Raw genomic sequence first — 21,685 nt, 5'->3', positions numbered from 1 at the left:
ACGTGCCAGTGTTTACGCTGCTCCGGTTGCAGCCAGAACCCCTAGGGCTGGTTGCTTATCCCTGTGTCTCCTGTTGGGGCCCGCACCTCCCTCTCGGCTGGAGGCGGAGGGTGGGCTCGCTTACCTGCTGGTCTCTGTGCTGTACTGGCCCTTGCCCACCTGGTTCACAGCGCACACTCTGAACTGATAGGTCCGGGCTGGCGTCAGGCCACTCACAGTGACGCTTGTCATCTCCGGGCCGACATTTGACAGATGCACCTTCCATGGAGAGTCTACAAGAACCAGCAGAGCAAGGTCAGACACGTGAGCGAGCATCATCGCAGTAACAAGTAGGACGTTTGCTTCCCCACACAGCACCAGGGTTGGCGGTGGCTCGCCCACCTCATGAATGTGCAAACCGAGTCGCTCATCTGTGTGGCTAGCAACTACTGCACTGGCATGGCATTCAGGAGCCCCGCCACAGACCCAGGGGAGAGCCTCTTGTTTTCCCTTTGCCCACTCCAGGGAAAGTGGGCAGAAAGACCCTTCTGTTGGTCCTCACTGAGAAGGTGTATGTGTCTTTCTTCCTTCTTTCCTTCCTTCCTTCCTTCCTTCCTTCCTTCCTTCCTTCCTTCCTTCCTTCCTTCCTTCCTTCCTTCCTTCCTTCCTGTGTATGCGTTCCTACGTATACAGGTGAGGTTGTACATGCATGTGTATGGTCATGCATGGAGAGGCCAGGGGTCAACCTTGGGGGTTATTTTTCCCTTGAGACATGCTCTCTCACTAGTGTGGAACTCACTGATTTGGCCAGGCTGGCTGCCCAACAAGTTCCAGGCAGCTCCTGTTTCTGCCTCCCAGCACTAGGTTTACACACCTGTACCCTCACACCATGTCTACATAGGTTCTGGGAAATTAAATTTGGGTCCTCAATACTTAACTGACGGAGCCATTCCCTCAGCCAAGGTATAAAAAAAAAAAAAAAAGTTTTTTTTCCTTCAGCCTGCATACAGATGGCACTTCAAGACAAGGAAGAAAAAAAAAATCCCAATTCCTGGGATCAGTACAAGATGGGAAAAGTTGTCTGTCAGCTCACCACCAGGCAGGTGGAAGATTCGCCTCCAGGAAAAGGGTCTCCACCCCTCAGGGAATGATAAATAAGCCCTATGTTCATTAACACTCTAATAGGAGATGATAAATACTGATGAGCTAGACATTTTGCAAGCCCTCTGTAGTGTGGCCTCCTTCTGCCACACCCCTGAGCTGCCACAGCCCTGAGCTGTGCTGACTGAAGAGAGACATGGCAGGATCCACAGCGAGCACGGTGTGTCTTTTGGAAGCCGCTTTTCTGCGGGGTGGAAAGATGCCTCTGTCAGCAAAATGAGCTGTTGCCAGCAAGGAAGCCTTGGGAAGGTCTGGTAGGACTGAGGCCATTGCACGATTTTCCGGGGAGTTTAAACACGCCTCTCAGCCCGGCCATGGGTGACTTGGCTGTGAGCCTGAGCGTCTGCTGTGGGCTCCCACGCTGAACACACAGGTGCCTGCAGGCTCTCCCGGGACCCAGCTACCCTCCTTGTCCGTCTGAGACGGTGCTACTAGCAACCTCCCTTTTGCCCACACTAAAGATGGTCAGAGAGAGATGATGTGCGCTTCCCAGTGAGCCAGGCTCTTCTCAGGCTGTGGGCAGCACACCGCGAACACCGCCCATGAAAATCGTGAAAATCACAGCGGTGTCCGCAGAAAGCGGCTGGCTAACTTGGGGGTCACGGCATGCAATAGGGGTTCATGGGAAAGGTGCCTGCCACTCCAGCTCCTTACAGGTCACTGCAAAGTGATCTCTTTGCTCCAAAATAGAATCTAGGCTCCCCACAGGCAACAAAAGAGATGCTTCTCCCCAAGTCAGAATTTGTTAGCTGGATTCCTCCACACAGAAAGTGAGCAAGGAACATGGGCCAGTTGGGCTGCAAAGACGGGATTTTTTTGTTTGTCTTAAATTGTTGTACATAAAGCAGCTTCCGAGCATAGCTTTCTGGAAATACAGTTTTCACCACCGGCTGGGCCGAGTTGTTCCTGGCTTTTGATTTTTGGTGATTTGTGTAATTTAGCTGTTGACAAAGATCGCTTTCTGTTTCATTTAGAAGCACAGTGTTGGGCTTGATGGGACAGAGGACTTGCTCTATCAACAAGAAGACTTGAGTTTGAATCCCTGGTACCCAGGGGCATGGCTGTGTGTTCCTGAAACCCCAGCTCTGGGGCGCTGACAGGCAGATCCTGAAAGCTTGCTGGCCAGCCTGACCGAAAAGGCGAGCTTCAGCTCAATGACAGACCCTGTCCTGAGGCAATGAGGTAGAGAGGGAGAAGACGCCTGGTGCTGTGCTCTCCTCATGCATGCGCATGGGCATCCTAACATGCATGAACCACACACTCACATGACCGCACACACGAAGCCCCACAGAATGTAAGCCCTTAATTAGCTGTAGAAAAGCCTAGCCCTCTGAGCCTTTGTCACTGTCCTATAGCCCAGAGTTTCTCAGCAGATTCCAGCACAAGAGCCCCCGACAATGCAGAGGGTCAGCGAACTGCCCCTGACACTGTGGATCTGGGCCTCCTGTTGCCAAGGCTAACAGTTACACAATTAGCTTCATCCTCAACACAGCTGGTGTGAGATAGGAAGAACCTAAAAACTGACACTCGCTGTGACCTCTTCCGCTTGGAGCTGTTCAGTTTCCTTTGAACTTCTGTACAACCGAGAGACCGTCAAACCACAAGGACATGTCACCTCACATCTTTCAGGAAAGTGGCCATCAAGCAAACAAACAGGAAATAACAGGGATCACGCACCGTGCCACCTACTTCCTTTGAGAGCCCTGGAGGCATGGCTCTCGGGCAGCTTATCCCAACCTACTCTTCCTCTGGACTTCTGTCTGCTAGTAAGCAGCTTCTGTGCTTAGACAGCCTGAGCGAGCCAGCGTCATTGCAGGGAGGTACAACACTAGAAGGTGCCAGTTGGTTGACTAAGACTTGATCAGAGCCAGAGAAGGGCAGAGAAGGCTTAGGACAGGAAGTTGCCTGCTGGGGCTTCAATCTGCTGTGTCTCCCTCAAACCCCATGTTGAGGCTGGGTAGCTAGTTGTTAATAGTAAGCTTGGCAGAACCTAGAATCATCTGTGAGACGGCCTCTGAGTGTGCATTGGGGATTATCTTGATTATATTCACGGAGGTGGCAAGACCTGCCCACTGTAGGTGGCACCATCCCCTAGTTGGGATCCTTGACTGAATAAGTGAAGAAAGGGCTGAGCAGCAGCAGCATGGAGTCACTATTCTCTGCTTCCCAACTGTGGATGACATGTGACCAGCTGCTTCCAGTTCCTGTCATCTTGACTTCCCTGCCATGATGGATTGGGCACTTGAACTGTGAGCCAGAACAAACCATTTCTTCCTTGGGTTGCTTTTGTTGGGGTATTTCTTAGAGCAACAAGAAAGAGATTAGGATGCCAGGGCATGCTGTTGGAAGGGAGGGCTTTGGGGAGGCACGGGGGCCTTCAAGTGGAAAGAGTGGGAAGAGTGGGGCTGGGGACTCGTTTACACTTGTGGAACCCCGAGTTTAATCCTCAGTACACAAACAAATGAAAACAAAACAACGATCAAGCAAACACAAAGAAGGATTAGTGCCTTTCTTGCAGGAGCGAGCTTTCTCCGCTGTACAATGGACTGGTTTCTAAGCGTTCTGGAAGCTCTCCTTGGCTGCCTCACAGTACCTGCCTTCCTTTCCACCTCTCTACTGTGTTGTGACATCTTTACACATACCCAGCCCCAGGTATTCTGCTACAGCAACACCAATCTACCCAGAGACACTGCTGCCCCTGGATCGTGCCTCCCGGTCTCTGCCCAGCGCAGCTTTGGGCCATGGTTTCCTTTCAGAGCAGGAACAGCTCCAAGCGCCCACATCCCGAGGCCCAGCACCTGCCGCCTGGTTTGATCTGATGATGCTGGTCTGTTCAGTGCTCCAGTTGCACTTATTGATCATTTCTTTCTTTGTTTATTTATTCTTTTTCATCTCTACTAGCTAACAAGAGATCTTGAAGGTAGAGAAATTAAACTGCAAAACTGACCAAAATAAGCCCAATCCATCTCACAGGCACCCTAATTTCTATCCCTCCCCCCTCAAAAAAAAAGTAATTTGGAAAGGATCTGCTCGTTCACAAGCTCTGGAGCTGGGAACTTCCGAGGGCTGGAGACACGTAAACAGCATGGCGCATCTGGACATGCCAACAGGAAAAAGATTCTCTCCACATCGAGGCCTCACAGGACTCTTACCGAGGTTCCTCCAAGGGGCTGGAGAGCCTGGGTTGCATCTGACGAGGACTGACACACATGCCCCCGTTCCCTCCGTCCTCCCCTCAAGTGCTCCTCCTGTGTCTGGTCTGGGGGCCGTCACTCTGACAGGCTGAGAATCTCAGTGGCTCTGTTCTGTGTGTGAACTCAGATGACGGCTGTTATTTATTTTTCTTTGTGTGTGTGTGGTGTACAGAGATGTCTTTGTGGGCCTTTTACATGTGCATGGGGTGGGTACATGTGTATGAGCATGCCTGTTTAGGCCGGAGAGCAATGTCAGATGTCTTCACCGTTCCTGGGTGCTTGTGTGTGCGCATTGGTTCTTGCTTTCTTGCTTTCTTGAGTGTGTGTGTGGTGTGTGTGATATACATGAGTGCATGTTTGTGTACAGGTGTGTTAGCTGGCCTTGAACTCAGAGAGTAGCCAAAGAGGAACTTTAACATCTGACTCTTCTGCCTCAACCTCCCAAGTGCCTGGAATGCTAGGCAGGCAACTGACTACATCTCAGCTCTCAAAGGCTGCAGGATCCAACACACCCACACCGTTCCCATTTTCCCAATTAATGTCACCAAAGAAAGGAAAACGTTTTCGGAGGAGAAATTTTTTCTTATTGCCAGAAAGGTCGTGATGGCTGTGAATTCCTGATGCTAGCACAATGGTGCGCAGCCTGGAAGATCTTATGCAGCTGTGGGAACCTTCTCCAGGACAGGTGGAGCTGCGGCCTCACAGGCTTGTTTTGTGTGTGTGTGTGTGGGGGGTCGCTATCCATGCCGGTGGGTCCACCTCCGAGTCACCAGGTGTGAAGCACTAGGCCATGTGTGCCTGTAGTGGGAAGGCTTCCCCACACCTGTGCACACATGCACAGAGTCACCAGCTTGCACACACACAAGTAATAGATGCTCAAATGCATAGATGGGATGTGACGCAAACCCAGCCTCCGGGGACTAAAAGAAGATGCAGGGATGGATTCAGCAACATTGTGACCCGAATCCAGGCACTGAACTCCCTCAGGAGAGAGACCATGGCCCCTGGTAGGGCAAGACAGGGAGGATGGCAGGGGATCTGTTGATTGGGAGACATTAAAAGATGAAACAGTGGGGCTGGGTTGATGGTTAGAGGGCAAGAACATTTGCTGTGCATGAAGAATTGAGTTTGGATCTGCAGTGCACAGCTAAAAATTGAAGCTCCATCACGGGGGAGGGGAGAGACAGGAGGGTTGGTAGAGCCCACTGGTCAGCAAGCCGAGCTGAATCAGTGAGCCCCAGATGCAGAGAGACCATGCCTCAAACACTAAGGTGGAGAGGGATGGAAGAAGACACGTGACCTTGACCTTGGCCTCCACCGGCATATGCACACCCACACACCTCCACTCAAACATGTGCATGCCCCATCACAAACAGAAGACCAATCCAGTCCCCCATGATACTGAGTTTGGTGGCATAATTAGAGTACACTGATTATTTTCCAGGTTTAATGTCTCTGCCTGGATGCAAGTGTCTGCACTCTGAAGCTCATGAAACGGCAGAGCATGTTAATGCTAACAGCTCCTCACCCGCTGGGGGTATCCGGCCTCACTGGCATGAGCGGTGGCTGCAGCCAAGCCAGCGGCTCCGCAGTCCTCACAGAGCGCTAGCCCTCCTCAGCAAACCCACATGCCTCTTTGTTGCCCAGCCGCAGCAACTAAGAAAGTGACTGAGAGGCCAAGATGCTGAGCCACTCTCCTGTGCCCACGAAGACCCCAGCTGTGTCTCAGGGGAGACCCCTCCCCTCGTGCCGGGCTGTCCTTGTGGGGTTGCTTTGTGAACACAGATGCTGCAGTCCTTGGGAGCACGTTGCACGCTCAGGACCGGTGCAGCTGAGAGCCGGACTCCGGCTCAGCTAAGCTAAGGTTGCCAGAGCACAAAAGGCCCATCGACGGGAGATGCCCAGCCAGAAAAGGGCTTGCCTGGCAAGCATGTGGACTGGAGTTCAGCCTCCAGAACCCACTCTCTTTGCTTGCTTGTTTTTCAGAGCTGGGCATGGTGGCTTGCATTTGTAATCTCTGTGCTGGGAAGATGAGAGAGGAAATTACGTGCGTTCAATGGCCAGCCAGCCAAGGCCAATGGGTGGGCTCTAGGTTTCATGAGAGACCTTGTCTCAGAAAAACAAGGTGGGTGGGGATTGAGAACAATATTCACAGTTGTATGTCCTTTTGCCCCTACATACATGAACAGGTTCTCACACACATGAACATACACACACACACACACACACACACACACACACACACACACACACAGAGTCTATCAAACAATGCTGGTGTAAGTCAAGCTGACAGCGACAGCCCTTGACATGATCTGAGGAGAAGGCGATTCTCCCACATGGGCTAGCCACAAGAGAAGCATCAGGCAAACTCCAACTGAGCAGCCTTCTTAAAACTGTCAGCACGCCTCAAAGCTACCAAGGTCATCACAAACGAGGGGCTTCTGAGAAACTGTCCTGCCACATGAGCCCAAGGAGCATGATGACTGTACATCCCGAGGGAAAACATGGCAGCTGAAGCCAGCATGGGCTCCCCAGCCCCGGCCAACACAGCGCACCAACAGGAGTGTCAGAGATAGGGAGCCTCAGGGTGGGGGTGCGCAGGATAATCCTACTGAAAAACATAGCACACTTAGTGAAAGAAAAACAATTAAAATGGAGGATTTGCTGGCAAGCGGATGGTCTGGAGTGAAGCACGAGAGGACACTTACAAAGGACTGAGTAGCGTCTGCAGCGAGGGATTCTGCTGTTCTGTCAGAGAAGGTCTATCAAGGAGGTGAGGGGACAGCTTGGTACACAGAGTTTCCCTTGCAAGGAGGAACACCTGAGTGCAATTCCTGACCCTGCATAACAAGGTAACACAATGGCGACCAGAGGAGCCCTGAGACTTTCTGGCCACGAGTCCAGCCTACTTTGTGAACTCCAGGACAAAGTTTTGTTCTAGACTGCTTGTAAAATGAAATAATGGATGGTGCCTGAGGAAAGACACGCAAGGATGACCTTTGGCCTCTACACACAAGTACAGCGGAACCTGCTCACACAAACACATGTGCACACACATAAGCCAACAAAAGCGAGTAGAGGGTCATGGTGCTTAGAGCTTCCCAGCAGGCAGGTACGTGGTCACTCTCTTCCCCACAAGGGCAGAAAGCCAGCGCATGCTAGTCCACCTCTGAGTCCCTGCAACGGCCATCAATACTTGTGACAGGTGCTTTCTCCTGGGCCGTGATTTAAAAGGGGAGCTATTGGTTTAAGGCTCCATATGCAAAATCCCACAGTGAGCTACCTGGGAAGCCCTTCCTAACAGCAACAAAGGCTGTGAGGGAGTTTCAAAGACAGCACCGGAACGCTCTGAAGCACGAGAACAAAGCCTCTGCGTACAGGCGAGCAAAACAGCACAGAGCCCATCGGCTTTTAAGGACATAATAGCAAACGTGCGGGAAGATGTTTAACACACTGTGCGGTGACAGGGCAGCGCAAATGAGCTCACGGGGTGCAGTGCGTGAGGCAGCGGGCTCTGTGCATGAAGAGACACCTATGCGTTAAGAGAAAGAGCAAACCCGTGTCTCAGGGTCTCTTTGTGTTAGAAGAGCCCTGGCTTTCCAGTGATGCCAGCCAGCAGGCTCAAAGAGTGTTCTGGAAGCCAGCCTTGGACCAGAAGCTGACACCAAGCCCCACTTCAGGGAGTTGAAGGGCTCTGGGAGATGGCTCAGTGGGAAAAGTCCTTGCTGTAGAAGCGTGAGGACCTGTGTTCAAATCTCAGCAGCCTTGTGAACCCGGGCACAGTGGTGTCTATCTGTACCCTGAGACAGGTGGACCACAGGGCTCTGAGTTCAGTAAGACCCAGCTTCCAAACTCAAGTGGAGAGCAATAGAGGAAGATTCCTGGTGCCGACCTCTATCCTCCACACCCCACACGCATGCGCACACACATGCACACACAAAGGTAGGCTGGGGTGTAGTACAGTTGGTGGAGTGATTGCCTGTCAAATGCAGAGTCCTGGGTTCCAACCCTTGCACTGCATAAACTTGGAGTAGGCCTGTCAACCCAACATTGAAAAGGTGGAGGCAGGAGGATCAGGAGTTCAAGGTCATCCTCAGCCTTTGGAGGGCAGGGGAGACGGAGGCTAGACAGACAGACAGACAGATAGATAGATAGATAGAAAGGCCACTGTAGAATATTCTACCCTTGCCGTCATTACCAGAACCCCAGGACAGACTCACACGCAGCTGTTGCTCAAGGCCAGCACTGGTGCTCTGCCCAGATCTATGCTCCTCAGAAGCCTCCTGCTTCCCGAGGACCAGGCCATTCCTGGTTCCCTCTCCTGGGGAAGTGTGTCAGCAACTGAGGGACAGGTGACTGTCCACACCACCCTCCCCAGATCCATCCCGGAGCCTCACACTCTTTTCTCTATGCTCCTGCCAAGTTCTGCTGCTTAAAAGCTTGTTTCCCATCTCTGTGTGGGTTGTGCCTGGCATTCTGGGCTCCCTCGGCACTCCCCATGGGTCTCTCCTTTCCATGTGGAAGGGAAGTCATGGGGCTGCCAGCAACAGTTGGTTGTGGTGGAGGCAGATAAGCCGTCTTTTTTGTATGTCTGCTAACATTTCTCTAGCGGCAATCAATATGTGTTACACTGGACTTAAAATATATATTGCTATATAGAAAATGTCTTTTTTTTAAAAAAAGTAGTCCATTTAATCCTTGCCTTTGGCTTCTCCTGGCCTGAAGAACCTTCTGCTCTTATAAATACGTATGCTGGGCATGTCAGGGGCTCCACAATACTTCTTGCATCCAGGTTTCTACATCCTGGTGCACCTATGAAGGCGGCATACATATCCAGGCCTTGCAAATTTCCACATGCGGTTCATTTCCAAGAGGGCCTTTCTGGCCTCTCCTGTGGAGTGACAGCCCCTCCTTCGAGGGTCCTGACTCTCGGAGACACTTCCTTGGCAACTATTCGGGTGCTGGCTTAGGCTACGTCCGGTGTCCCTGGGTTTGTGATTTGATTTCCCGAGTGTCTCTGTCTCCCAGATGGACCGGGGCTCTGTCCAGGTGTCTTGACACAGCTAATAACAATGGACGGAAGAGGCCGCATCATTTTCAGTCCACCTGAGGTTGCTCTGCTAGGCTCCACACTGAAGGCAGTTGGGGGAGAATTAAAGAGATGGATGATTCTAGTTTCTCACATGGCTGCCCTTAAAGAACGCTGACAGGTGCTTAGAAATAAGAAAACCTTCTCTATAAATTTTAAAATCCTAAAAATGAAGACTGGGAGAGAAAGAGGGGGGCTATACTGTGAAATATCGACCTTTCCAATCCACGACTTATTTACCTTTGTGAGGTTCACAATCAGGCAAAACTCATTTGTGGAGGTGAGAATTAGAAGGTGCTTGCCTCTGAAGGGGTCAGAGTGACTGGACAGGGAGCCAGGGAATGTTGTAGAAGATTGAAATGATTCACATCTTGTTCAAAGCACAGACTACAGGGATAGATGTATTAGTCAGAGCTCACTTAGATCTCTGTGTTTTGTTCTATGCAAATTATGACTCAATATATAACAAACCCCTCCCCACCCCAGGATTGTACAAAGCACTGAAATCCTAGAAGATATTCTAGTGAGATCAGGGGAAAAAAAAACAACAGGAGATTCTACTGGGCTTATTATCATTTAAAAGTATTCTGATAGCCCAGCAAGATAGGGAAAACAAAGAGGAGACAATGAATTCTATTATTTGGAGAAGCTGTGATTGTTTACTTTGAAAACTAAGAGGATCAACAGAAAAATCATTAGAATAATAAGAGAATAGGAAATGGGGAATGGAGAAGCCAGTGACTGGATGACAATAGGCTTCCAGTCTTCCAACAAAGACAAGGTGGTGGGTGGCTGCTTCCACAGCAATGAGTGGACACTTTAGGACAGCAGCTCTCAACCTTCCTAATGCCGAGACCCTTTAACACACTCCCTCATGTTGTGGGGACCCCAAGCCATAAAATTATTTTTGTTGCTACTTCATAACTGTAATTTTGCTGTTGTGAATCGTAATGTAAATATCTGATAGGCGACCCCTGTGGAAGGATGGAATGGTTGAGAACCGTTGCCAAGGGACAACCTTAATGGGAAGAGCAGACTGCTCCTGGCTACCAACCTGAAGGGTTTGGAAAGCAAGACGGAAAGTAAATGCATAAACGCAGGCCCTCCAGAGGGACAGACGGAGCCACCAAGAGGTCATTCCTCACAGAGCCCACCACAGCTTTAACTCCTCGCTTAAAAACTCAGTGGGAATCAGACACAGTCACACACATCTGTAATCCTAGCACTTGGGAAGTGGAGGCAGGAGGGTCATAGCAAGCCTGAGGACACCACTGACTACATTATGAAGCCCTGTCAGAGTGAAAGTGTACCTCAATGGAGCTGCTTTTTTTATTTTTTTTTTTATTTTTTTGAGACATAGTAAATTATGGGAGAATGAGGGGAGTCATTATATCAGTTGCTGAAACACATTTAGAGCTAAAAACCACTAAAATGTTACAAAAATTAGACGGAAAAAAACAAAACAAAACATTGAAACAAAGCCAAAAAAACAAAAACAAAAACAAAACAACAAACAAACAAAAAACCTGGTGATGACTTACTAGGCGCCCCAAAAATCCCAAACTTGAGACAGGGTCTCACTCTGCAGCCCTGGCTGTCCCGGATCTTGCTATGTAAACAGGCTGGCCCTCACCTTTAGAGTGCTGAGATCAGGGGTGTGTCATCAGGCCTTTTTTTGAGGGGGGGGAAGCACCTTTACCATGTGAAAATTAACATTATAAAATAAGTGGACTGCTCAGTAAACCATGCGGGTAAAATGAAAAACAGAAGTTGTATGTTCTTCTACATGGTGTGCCTATATTCCAGCGGAATCAAAAAGTTAAATAATGTGAAAAATTAGTCCTTTAAAATAAAGGCGCAAATCTATGATATTTATTTTAGGTCTGATAATGCTAAAATATCCAAATCCAAATCAATTGGAAGAAAATATAAAAGAAATATCAGCAGACTAAACTACATAAGAACCAAACACTTCTTTGTCAAAAATAAGCCTTGGCGCTGGGTTGCACATAGCTCAGTTGGGGGCCCAGGCACTGAGCCCTAGATTCGACCCACAATACTTCATAAAGCGGGCATATTGGCACATGTCTGCATCTGGGAAGTGGAGGAGGGAGGATTAGAATTCCAAAGTCACCCTCTCCTACACAGCAAATTTGAGAACGGGTGGGGTACATGAAACACTGACTAAAACATAAATAAATAAACTACAAAAATTAAGTATAAAAAGAAAATTGAAAACAAACAAACAAACAAAAAAATACAAAGACACCTGTCATAAATGATAGAAAAAAGGAAATTTCAAATCCTAGTTAGAAAAACGGGGGAAAGAAAACTGACAGCTCACAGTAGAGAAACTTCAAAAAGCCCAAGCAACTTGGAAAAGTGTGTCCAGCTGTGCTGGGGATGAGAAAAGGTCCAGCTTTAAGAAGACATGGGTCTTGTAACCACAACTCTGCTGGAAACATGGGCGCATGTCTTCGCAAACCTGCGGGACGGGATTAGTAAAACAAGGATTGCTTTCTGCTGTCCCTGCTTCCCGCCTTTGCTGTTACTCTAAGGACCACCATCGCCTGGCGGGTGGTTCAGCACCACGGACAGCAAACGGAGGCGCGCGCCTGTTTCCCACGCCAGAAGCGGCCTGTGGCTGCGCCCCCTAGAGGAGGAGACCGGGATGGCACAGCCTAGTCCATCTTGGTGGAAGGACAGACTGGGGAGACAGGAAGTGCTCTGACGCCAGGACAACAGCTGACGGGAACTGAGAAAGCAGGAGTAGGCCGCGGAACGGAGGAAGGGAGTTGGGGGAAGATGCAGTTCCCAGACATGCTCAGAGAAGCACACGCAATGCTTGCTGCCGAAGCACAGCAAGGCAAACCGCTCAGCGGCCGAGGACAGACCTGGAGAGGCAGGCGGTGGCCCGATGATGAATGGTGCTGTCGCCCATGCTAATCAGCCCACAATCTATTCTTCACGTGCTGAGTTCTAGAGGACGGACTTGGGACAGCGAGATGGTGAGCAGCCAGGCCAGCCGCTGGAAGCAATGCAACCTTTGGGAACTTTCGCTTATGAAGGGGGCTCCCGGCCCTGCTGCACAGAGCTCCCTGGAGCCCTTACAGCCCCCTTAAAGGGGTTTCCAGGGGAGAAATTCTCTTGGCTAGGCCAAGTGCATGGTCAGCGGCAATAACAGCGCTCCCCTAGAGGCAGGAATGAAAACAACACTTCCTATCCCTTGAACTCCATCAAGCCAAGCTCCCATTAGGCATTACTCTCCAGCGGCGCCCCTAGTGGCTCACTGAGGAATGGCCTTGAGGGGGCTACACACATTGGGCAATCAGCAGCCATTCTCTGTTAGTAGTGGTGGAGATGGAGAAGGGAAGTGGGCTGTGGGGGAAAGGGGATGTGGCAGGAGTTCAGAATAGCTTTCCATCTCTGGCTCAGAGGGGCAAAGGTGACAAGTGCCACTATGGACAGGCGGACTCGACAGAGCCTAGAGGACATGCAGGTGTAGCCTCCCAGTAGAGCCTTGGCCTCCAGACTGGGGGTCAGGGAGGTTTCAGCTAGACACACTGGAGACTGGGCATGGGAAAGGTGGATGGTGGAGACTTGCAGGTCATTGGGTAAGCAGCTGAATGAGTTCTGGGTCTTCAGGAAGCACCAGCCAGTGTGCAGGTGAATCCCGGCAAGGAGAGACACGGGAAAATAAGAGGTCAGAGCAAAGCAGGGAGGGATGGCTTGACCTGCAGTGTTCTCGTTAAACAAGCAGGAGGACCTCAGTTCAATTCCCGTAACCACGTCAAAAGCCAGGCCTGCGGTATGTCCTTGTTATCCCAGTGCTGGGGACATGAAGACAGGTGGACCTCTGGAGTGCACCGGCCAGCCATCCCTGTCTGCTTGGTGGCTTCCATGACACCGAGAATCCTGTGTTCAGAACAAAGTGGATGGCACCCAAGGGATGGCACCGGGGTTGTCCTCTGATCTCCACACATCTGCATGCACATGCCCTGCCCCATGCATGAGTGAAGAAAGAGGCAGAAGGGGGGCCTCAGGAGCCACGTTCAGGATGACTCCAGAATGGAAGGAATGATCAGGAAGGGTGCTGAGGATGGCAAGGGGATGGCGGGGCGGGCTCCCGGGAGAAGAGGCGCGCTAGGGAGGGTTGGGGAGAGGAGTACTGGAGTCCTTTCCTCTAGGGAGACAGGGCCAGAAGGGAGGGAGGCCTAGAGACAGAGAGACACTGAATGACAGTGTTGGAGGGTGTAGAGAGGGGGAAGCCAGGCCTGGGATGAAGACTGTACTGGCCATTTGTTGTTATTATTATATTAATTATATTATTATTATTATTATTATTTTGGGACAGGGTATCACTATGTAGACCAGGCTGGCCTCAAATTCACAATCCTCACACCTTAACTCTCCCAGTGTGGGAGTTACAGGTGTGGACTACCACACCTGGCTATGAGCATATATAAATTTGTAATAAAAGTACAAACATGTTTCATCTTATAACTAAATTTAAATTTCAGAAATACAGAAATCACAGCTGTAAACACATTTATTAAAAACAAAAATCAAGTATCAGAAGGTGTTTAGGTTTTTAAAAAAACATAAATATGTGTGTAAATAATGGATATCTTATTATGACACATGTAGCATTAGGTGCTAAGCTTAAAAAATATGATGAAGAACTGACTTGGTTTTTCTTACTAACTGTAAAAGACTATTGCAACCCTAGTTGAGCACAGAAATGTCTTGGTCCAGCATGTAGAAACAGGCCAGGACTCAGTTTCAGAACTAGAATCACCACTCTTAAATATCAGGGTTTCTATGGAAACTTGTGTTATGTTGAGAATGTGCATTTTTAATACAGCACAAATTTTCATTTAAGTTCAGTAATACATTTATAAAAAAGAGCATCCTTGCTCTTTTACAAACACAGAATAAAGAATGAACATTGAGCATGTGCCTGCTGCATGTGTGTGTGTGTGTGTGTGTGTGTGTGTGTGTGTGTGTGTTAGGCCACAGAGGCAATGCTGGGCTTCTCCTCAGTTGCACCCCACCTTGCTTTTGAGGCAGGGTCTCTCCCCGAACCTGAGCTCACCCATTGCCCTGCATGAACAGTTTTAATTAGCTCACTGATTCCAATAAGATGTTCCAACTGTGCCGAGAGAGAAACACAGAGCACACGTACATCAATAATGCCAGAATGAATTGACAAGCAGGTGCGAGACTGATCAGTATCTACTGAGCTACAGCCAGGAACAGTCTTGCCTCCTGTAGCAAATACTCTATTTGCATCCATTTGCATGTTTTACAGACAAGAATCATTTGAATCGGAGCAATTTCTAGAATTTACAGAGTTGTGAGATGGCCCAAGGGGTAGTCTCCATGAAGCTAGGACAGCCCGAAGAGGTACTGGTGAGACCCACATTCATTTGTGGCTTTGGCCCACATCAGAGCTTTTCAAGCTTTCCCCCTGACAGCTCCCCTTAATAACCCTGACCTATAGATACATCATTCTTGGCCACAGTCAGTACAGATTTTAGGGTGTGAAAAAAAATGCTTTTCATTTTGAAACCAATTTCTCATGCTACCCAAAGGTCCAGGGTATTCAGCTCTATAGAGAAGCCTTCTTGCTTGGTCCCAGCCCTGGTACTGGAACCAATCCCCTGCCTACCTCAGCTCACCAGGTTGGGCACCCTGAACTAGCCTTATGACAATGCTACCCCCATCTCTGCCTCCAGGTCACCAAGAGGCACCTGCGACAAGAGAACCCTCAAGCTTCACGGCGCGAAGGACCTAGTAAACCTACAGGCACAAGGCATTCTCCACACAGAGTTTTGACTTTAGTCAAGCGCAGGGGACCATGCTCTTGCATGTGGTCTATAAACCTCTGAGAAAGCCCTTCTGTGGTGGCAGGAGTGTGGTGAAAGCAGGAGGTAAGGAGGCCCCTGCCTGAGCCACTGGGTCTCATCTTCCCGGATCCTGCAGGATTGAGGGCATTCAGGAGAACAGCAACCCTGTCAGCCTGCTAGGCGGGGCTGGCAGCAGCCACTCTCCCGGGTAGCTGGCGTGCTGCGTGGCTGGGGTTATTTAGCACTGTCCACTTCTCAGTGCTGAGCGCGGGCCAAATACAATCTCCGTTTCAGTGTGCCTGCTGCTAAGCAGTTCTCTCTGGCTGTAATTAGCCTGCATGTTCAGCTGCTTCTTAACGACGCTCATTCCTAATAAAAATAAAAAGCTCATCACAGGTCCAGATGATGGAGGCGAGCCATTGATTCGCTGCGATAGGAAGGCATATGACCAACCAACTGGCAGCAACACATGCCGCTTCTATGGAGGCCAGAGATCTATCCTGCACAGCCGAAGTCAGGGACAGGCATGCAGCAACTGTCCTACCCTCTCAACACTTGGCAGGCTGAGGGCAGACTCGAGCTGGTCCAGATGAGAGGGTCAATGGGGTGATGAGGGACCAGTCAGTGCCATTCTCTGACACCTTCTTAGCAAATGGAAACATCTTAAAACATCTGCAAAACTATCTACTGTGTGCTCTTGGTGACCATTGGTCGAGGGGAAGGACAGATAGGGGCTGGCAGGGTGGCTCTTGATAGAGAGCCTTTCCAGTATGTGCAGGATACTGGGTTTAACCCCAGAACCACAACACACAAGAACCAGAAAGTAGTGACATATGGACCATAGTGTCTCTATGTGTACACACACACACACACACACACACACACACACACACACACACGTGCACGTGGAGGCCAGAGGTCAATATCCAGCACCACTTCTCAGTTGCTCACATTTGATTTTCCAGACAAGGTTTCTCACGGGGACCTTGACTTCCTGATTTAGCTCCCCTATTGATCAATGAGCACCTGGGAATACCGGTCCCCACCTCTCTGGCACCGGGATTACCAAAGTGTGCCTGCCATCACTCTCAGATCACCATTGTAAGTTCTGGAGGCCAAACTCAGCTCTTCAGGATTGCACGTCAGGTTCTTTCCTGATTGCACCTTGAGCACTGATGTGTCTGGCCACTTCCTTATTGTCTGAAGTGGAGGCTGGTCACACACCAGGCTGCCTGGTAAAGAGCAGATGTCAATCAATGTGGACGGATGGATGGCCACGTCAAATGCTTGCTTCTGATTTAGGCAGTATGCCTGACTGGAAGAATAAGTCTTGCTGTCGGTTGGGCATTTTGAATCAGTGCCTGTTGTGGTGTCAGAGGAAGGTTGAACACTTCCCTGATGGAAGACTACCCAGAATGTCATGTATAGCACTCTCCTCTGAACTGAAACATTTCATGCTGGAGGGAGGCTCCTTGGGACTGAGGAAGTAAACAACTGGAAAGTCTCAGGAAGTTCCTGAAACTTATAGACGCACATGGCCCCCACTTCCCTAATGTGACACAGGCGCTGAAGATGGCTTAGGAGAGGAGACTCTGGTCCACCAAACTGCCTGGAAGTCGTGCAGAGGACACCAGGGTTCCAGCTTTCTTGAGTCATCGCCTGTCACTCCTGCTAGGGTGAGTTTTGATGATGCAGCTGCTGCTGAGTGGTCTTTGCTCCTGTGAGTATCCCCTCAGCCACATTCCTGAGGGTGACCCCGAACCACCCACTGGCTCAACAAGCTGTACCTGGAGGTATCGTTACCATGGTCTGTTGCTGGTTCCCTATTTGGGTGAGTGTGCTTTTGTTCGCATCTCTCCCCAAGGACAGTGTCAAGCCATAGTCCATCCTGGTGGCTCTGCCACAGATCTGTGCTATCTTGGGTTTTTTTTGCAGAATAGTTACTAAACTCTAGGGACAGGAACAAAAAGGAGAGCAGAACACGGCCCTTTGTCTCCAGGAGATGGATGCCTGCGGGAGCTGTCTTTACAGCGGATATCTGTCAGCTTCTGATGGCAAGAGCTCTGCTCCTGTCACATTCTTTCCACACACATTATCGTCAAAGGCCATGCAGCCATGACATCGTTGGGAAAGCCTTGTCTTCTGAAAGGCTATTTTAATAAATAACGCCACCTCTTCCCTCTCTGACTGGGGGTTAAACAAAAACACTGTTATCATGCAGCCTGGTCCCAGTATTGCCTTCTCTATGGAAGGAAGCTAGGTCAGAGGTCAAGGATGAAGAAAGGCCTGACTCCAGCACCTCCTGCTGAGCTATGTCCAAGCCTGCTGTTGTGGCTGAGGCATGGACTTACTATCAGAGAGTGGATGTAAACGATTGCTCTGTGGCAGAGCATAGGCTTAGACTCCTATAGTGGAGAGGCATGGTTTGGAGGTAGAGCGCCTCCACATAAGACCCCATTGAGGGGCTGGAATGTGGTCATCAGTAGAACATTGGCTGGGAGTGTGGTCAGTGGGAGTTCTTACCTAGAACCCATTTCTGATTAAAAAAAAAAATGTTAAGGAAGACTCTACTCTAGCTTACACTTTAAAAGTTACATTGAGTTGATGCTAGTGAGCCCCTTGGAGGGGACAACACTGTACCCCCGTAAGTGTTCCCAGTGAAGGATAAAACACGGAGCTGGTCCATGGCCCATCCGACAGGGGCTGAGGGGCAACACGGAGCCTGTGCGGTTGACGCATGCCCGGCAGGGTGAGGTGGCCTGCACAAGCAGAGGTTACATGGGCCTGGAGAGTTTGGGCTTCATCCTGGATGCTGTGGGAGCCCTGTGGGGTCACAGAGAGAGACCAGTCCCACTGCTGCTTGGAGGGAACCAGCACTGGTATTTGTGGAGAGAATGGCTACAAAAGCAAAAATGGAAGCAGGGCCTGGGAAGGCAGTGAGGTGTCCTTCATGGGCTCCTGAGAGAAGGGACGAGAGTGTGAGAGAAACCTCGGGGTCTGAAGGCCAGGACTGCTGCTGCTCAGGTGGGTGTTGTGGAGGGTGTGAGGACTGTGGCCCGAGTGACACAGAAACTGGGCTACAGGTGAGGGACATGGAGATAGTGGGGAAAAGGAACAAGGTTAGGGCTAAAATGATGGCGAGATGCCAGTAAAAGCAAGTATGCCACAATCAGGGAGGGAGGTGAAGCCTCTGGACTGCACTCTGAGGAAGAACAGAAGGAAAGAAAAGGAGGAGAGCAAGGGAAGGAAAGGATCTGCTCTTTCTGAAGTCCGGTTGAAGCCATGGCCAGCTGAGTGTCAAGAACTCAGGCAACAGCTTCTGCTGTGAAGGTGGTCAACACAGAGACGATGCTTTTTCCTACGAAGGCATCTCAAAGAAGAAGGTTAACACCCCCACGAATCAAGCTTGGGGCCTGAATGTGCGTGCCCATCGGTGGGGCCTCGTTCCTCTCTGGGAATCTTAGACAAGACTGTTGACTTTTTACAGTGTGGATCCCCAATTGTCCTGCACCCTCCCAGACACAGGTCCACTTTATCAACTGCAGTCCTGCTGGGTGCCCTCAGATCCCCCCCCCCGTGAGCTGATTTAGGTTCCCTGCTCACACTTTGAGGGTAACAGCATCAAACACAGCAAGATGGCCTTGCCTAAGTATTATAAAGGTAGGAGAGACAATTCTTTGAGAAGCCCACACCCATCTTTCTTCCCAAGCACCCCACTTCCTGCTAATCCTCCTGCTTAAAATTTATATTAAAAATGTCTTTTAATAAATGCAGACTCTGCTTCTCACTGGCTCACCCTGAATCTTTTCTGCGATGAAGTCAGCGATCCGGCTTTGAGTTGAGGTCCCTAAAAGATTAAAGGCAACTCCTCAGGCTGCTGAGGGTGACAGTATGTAGCTGTCCCTCTGCCCCTGTCACTGCTGACGGTACCATCCCTGCCAACATGGTACAGGGCTGTGGGAGGAGCAAGCAGGCGAGGGCACGGAGGTAGTGGAGGAGGGAGGAAGGACTGGCTGGCTGGCAGGAAACCAGGGTTGCTTAAGGAAGTGGCTTGCATGGAGGAGGAAGCCACAGGGCTACTCCCTACTGGCACCACCTCTACAGCAGAGGGAAAAATGCTGGAGACCTTCATATTCTGCATTGTAGAGACACCCCGCGCTCCGTGTCACAGTAAGGAATCGGCACTCCCGTGTTACCCCCAGCCCAGCGCACACACGCTGTTAATAGTTGGCATGTTCTGAGTTAACCCCTCCCAGCCCAGCAGCTCTGGAGGAGTACAAGGTTGACAGCAGCAGGCATGAACTAGGCCTCAGGCTCCACGTGTGTGTCTGACATGCAGAGGGAAGGACCAGGCCAGGGCTGGAAGGAGGAGCACAGACACCGCAAGTCTCTGAAACCTGAGGACCTCTGAGGGGAGAGAGAGCTCTGAGATGACTGTCCTGCCCCTCCCCCACAGAGCCTATCACTGGAGAGGAGATGTAGGTTGGTCTTCGAGGCACTAACCCGGCTGTCCTCTCAGGTGTCTGGCTCCCTGAACAAGCCGCAGTTCTAAAGGTTCAGTCCCTGTCTCTGCCCACCGGCTTCCACAGACAGGTAGCAGGCAGCCCCGAACTCCAGTTACAAAACCCTCCCCAGATGCAAAAGACCACTACTGCCCACTGTGAGGCCAGCTCCAGAAGGCACCATATGCCCCGGGGAGGACACTGTCTGCTTGGACCTCTGAGGCAGTCAGCTCTCCTGTTGGACAGGTCTCAAGTCCTGTTAAGGCGTCAAGGATGCCTCCTCTCCCCAGCCACATCGCTTTTCCTCTCCTAACATACCCGCCTGCTTCTGCTTTGCTACCTGTAAAGCACAGGCGAGTAACTGTTGCTGGGGGTCAGTGGGAAGGACACGGCATTAAAAGCACGTGAAGTCTGATGTCTGGAGCTGGGGAGATGGCTCTGTTCATAAGAACATTTGCTGTGCAAGCATGAGGAGCCGAGTTCAGATCTCTGGCACTCACGTAAGAAATCCAGGTCCGAAACCCCAGTGCTGTGGCAGGCAGTGGCAGGAGGATCGCTGGGGCTTGCTGGTCACCAACCTAGCTCCAAGTTCAGTAAGAGACCCTGTCTCAAGGGAGTAAGGCCGAGAGTGCTAGAGCAGAACACCCAATGTCCTCCTCTGGCCTCCAAGCCCCCCCCCCCACACCCGGTTTGGGGCCAACAGTTTGCTTCGCTACTTACTGTTTTCAGACACTTGCACAATGAAGTGAAGGACCGGGCTGTTCCCGTCAAAGGGCCGGACCCAGGACAGTGTCACCGAGTGGCTGCGCGCAGGACTCAAGCTGGCCAGGAGGTTTTGAGGCGGGTGAGGCAGCTCACTGGAGGCAGGGGAGGAAAAAGAACAAGGGAAAAGTGAAGCCAGACTGCCGGGTCTTCTGGTGCTGAAGCTGGAGAGAGATGGTGCCTACTGCTCTGGAATGAGAACCAACTGCTCTCCCTCAGGTCCCCAAAGGACAAACAATCCACCTCTGCTGGTGTGAGTTGAGCATAATTTGATGTGATCTCTGATACCCCAATCATAACACAGGAAGCTTCAGAGGGGCCATGTGCACATGAACTTTCATTACATTATATTTTGTCTTGTCTTTTTGTGTGCATGTGTGTACATGTGTGTGCATGCATGCATAGACTAGAAATTGGGCCAAGTATTATGATAGTCTTAACTATTAACTTGATATAGCTTAGAATCCCTGAGAGGAAAGTCTAAGCGAGGGATTAGCCTATGGACGGGGGTTTGGGGGACTGCCTTGATTGTCTTGATTGATGTGGGCAGACCAAGCCCACTGTGGGCGACAGCATTCCCTGGGTTTTGGACCTGGACTGTGTAAGAGTAGAAGAGGGTAGCTGAGCACTAAGCATAGCATCCATTTATCTCTGCTGACTGTGGATGTGATGCAACAAGCTGCTTCAAATTCCTGCCACCTCAGCTCCTCCACAGTAAGGGACCATAGCCTGGAACTCTGAGCTAAAAGAAATCCTTCTACCTCAAGTTGACTTTTGTCAAGGTATTTTATCACAGTCATGGAAAGGAAAAAATGTCTTCAATTGCTCTACATTTTATATTTTGAGGTGGGGTCTCTCACTGAACCTGGCTGCACCTTCCCAATTCAGCTAAGCTAGCTGGCTAGTGAACTCTAGGGATCCTCCTGCCTCTGTCCCCCAGAGCAGGGATTACAGATGTGCACCATTGCACCCAGTCTTTTAAGTAGGTGCTTGAGGTCGAACTCTTGTCCTCACGCTCGTGTGGAGAGTTCTTTAACAGCTGAGCCACACCCCTGGCCAGGATGTTGTATCATTTATGAGCTGTAATGTGGTCAATGATTTGTCTATGTGGCTAGAGGCTGTTCATGTAAGCCCAGCAAGGCCTATAAA

General features: G+C 50.4%; 1 protein-coding gene across 1 annotated transcript in view; it reads right to left on the bottom strand.

Moving 5' to 3' along the window:
• Nucleotides 1-21,685, bottom strand: part of Sdk1 (sidekick cell adhesion molecule 1) — an 898,365-nt gene that overhangs the window by 190,102 nt on the left and 686,578 nt on the right. The window contains exons 14-15 of the mRNA XM_060368045.1: nt 20,495-20,631; nt 125-272 (exon numbers count right to left, since the gene is read on the bottom strand). Of these exons, the coding sequence (XP_060224028.1) occupies nt 125-272; nt 20,495-20,631 (285 nt within the window). The remainder of the gene's footprint in view (nt 1-124; nt 273-20,494; nt 20,632-21,685) is intronic.

The sequence above is a fragment of the Meriones unguiculatus genome, chromosome 15, assembly GCF_030254825.1.
Source record: "Meriones unguiculatus strain TT.TT164.6M chromosome 15, Bangor_MerUng_6.1, whole genome shotgun sequence".
Taxonomy (NCBI): domain Eukaryota; kingdom Metazoa; phylum Chordata; class Mammalia; order Rodentia; family Muridae; genus Meriones; species Meriones unguiculatus.
Note: the sequence above shows the minus strand (reverse complement) of the source record. Positions and strands in the feature narration are given on the sequence as shown.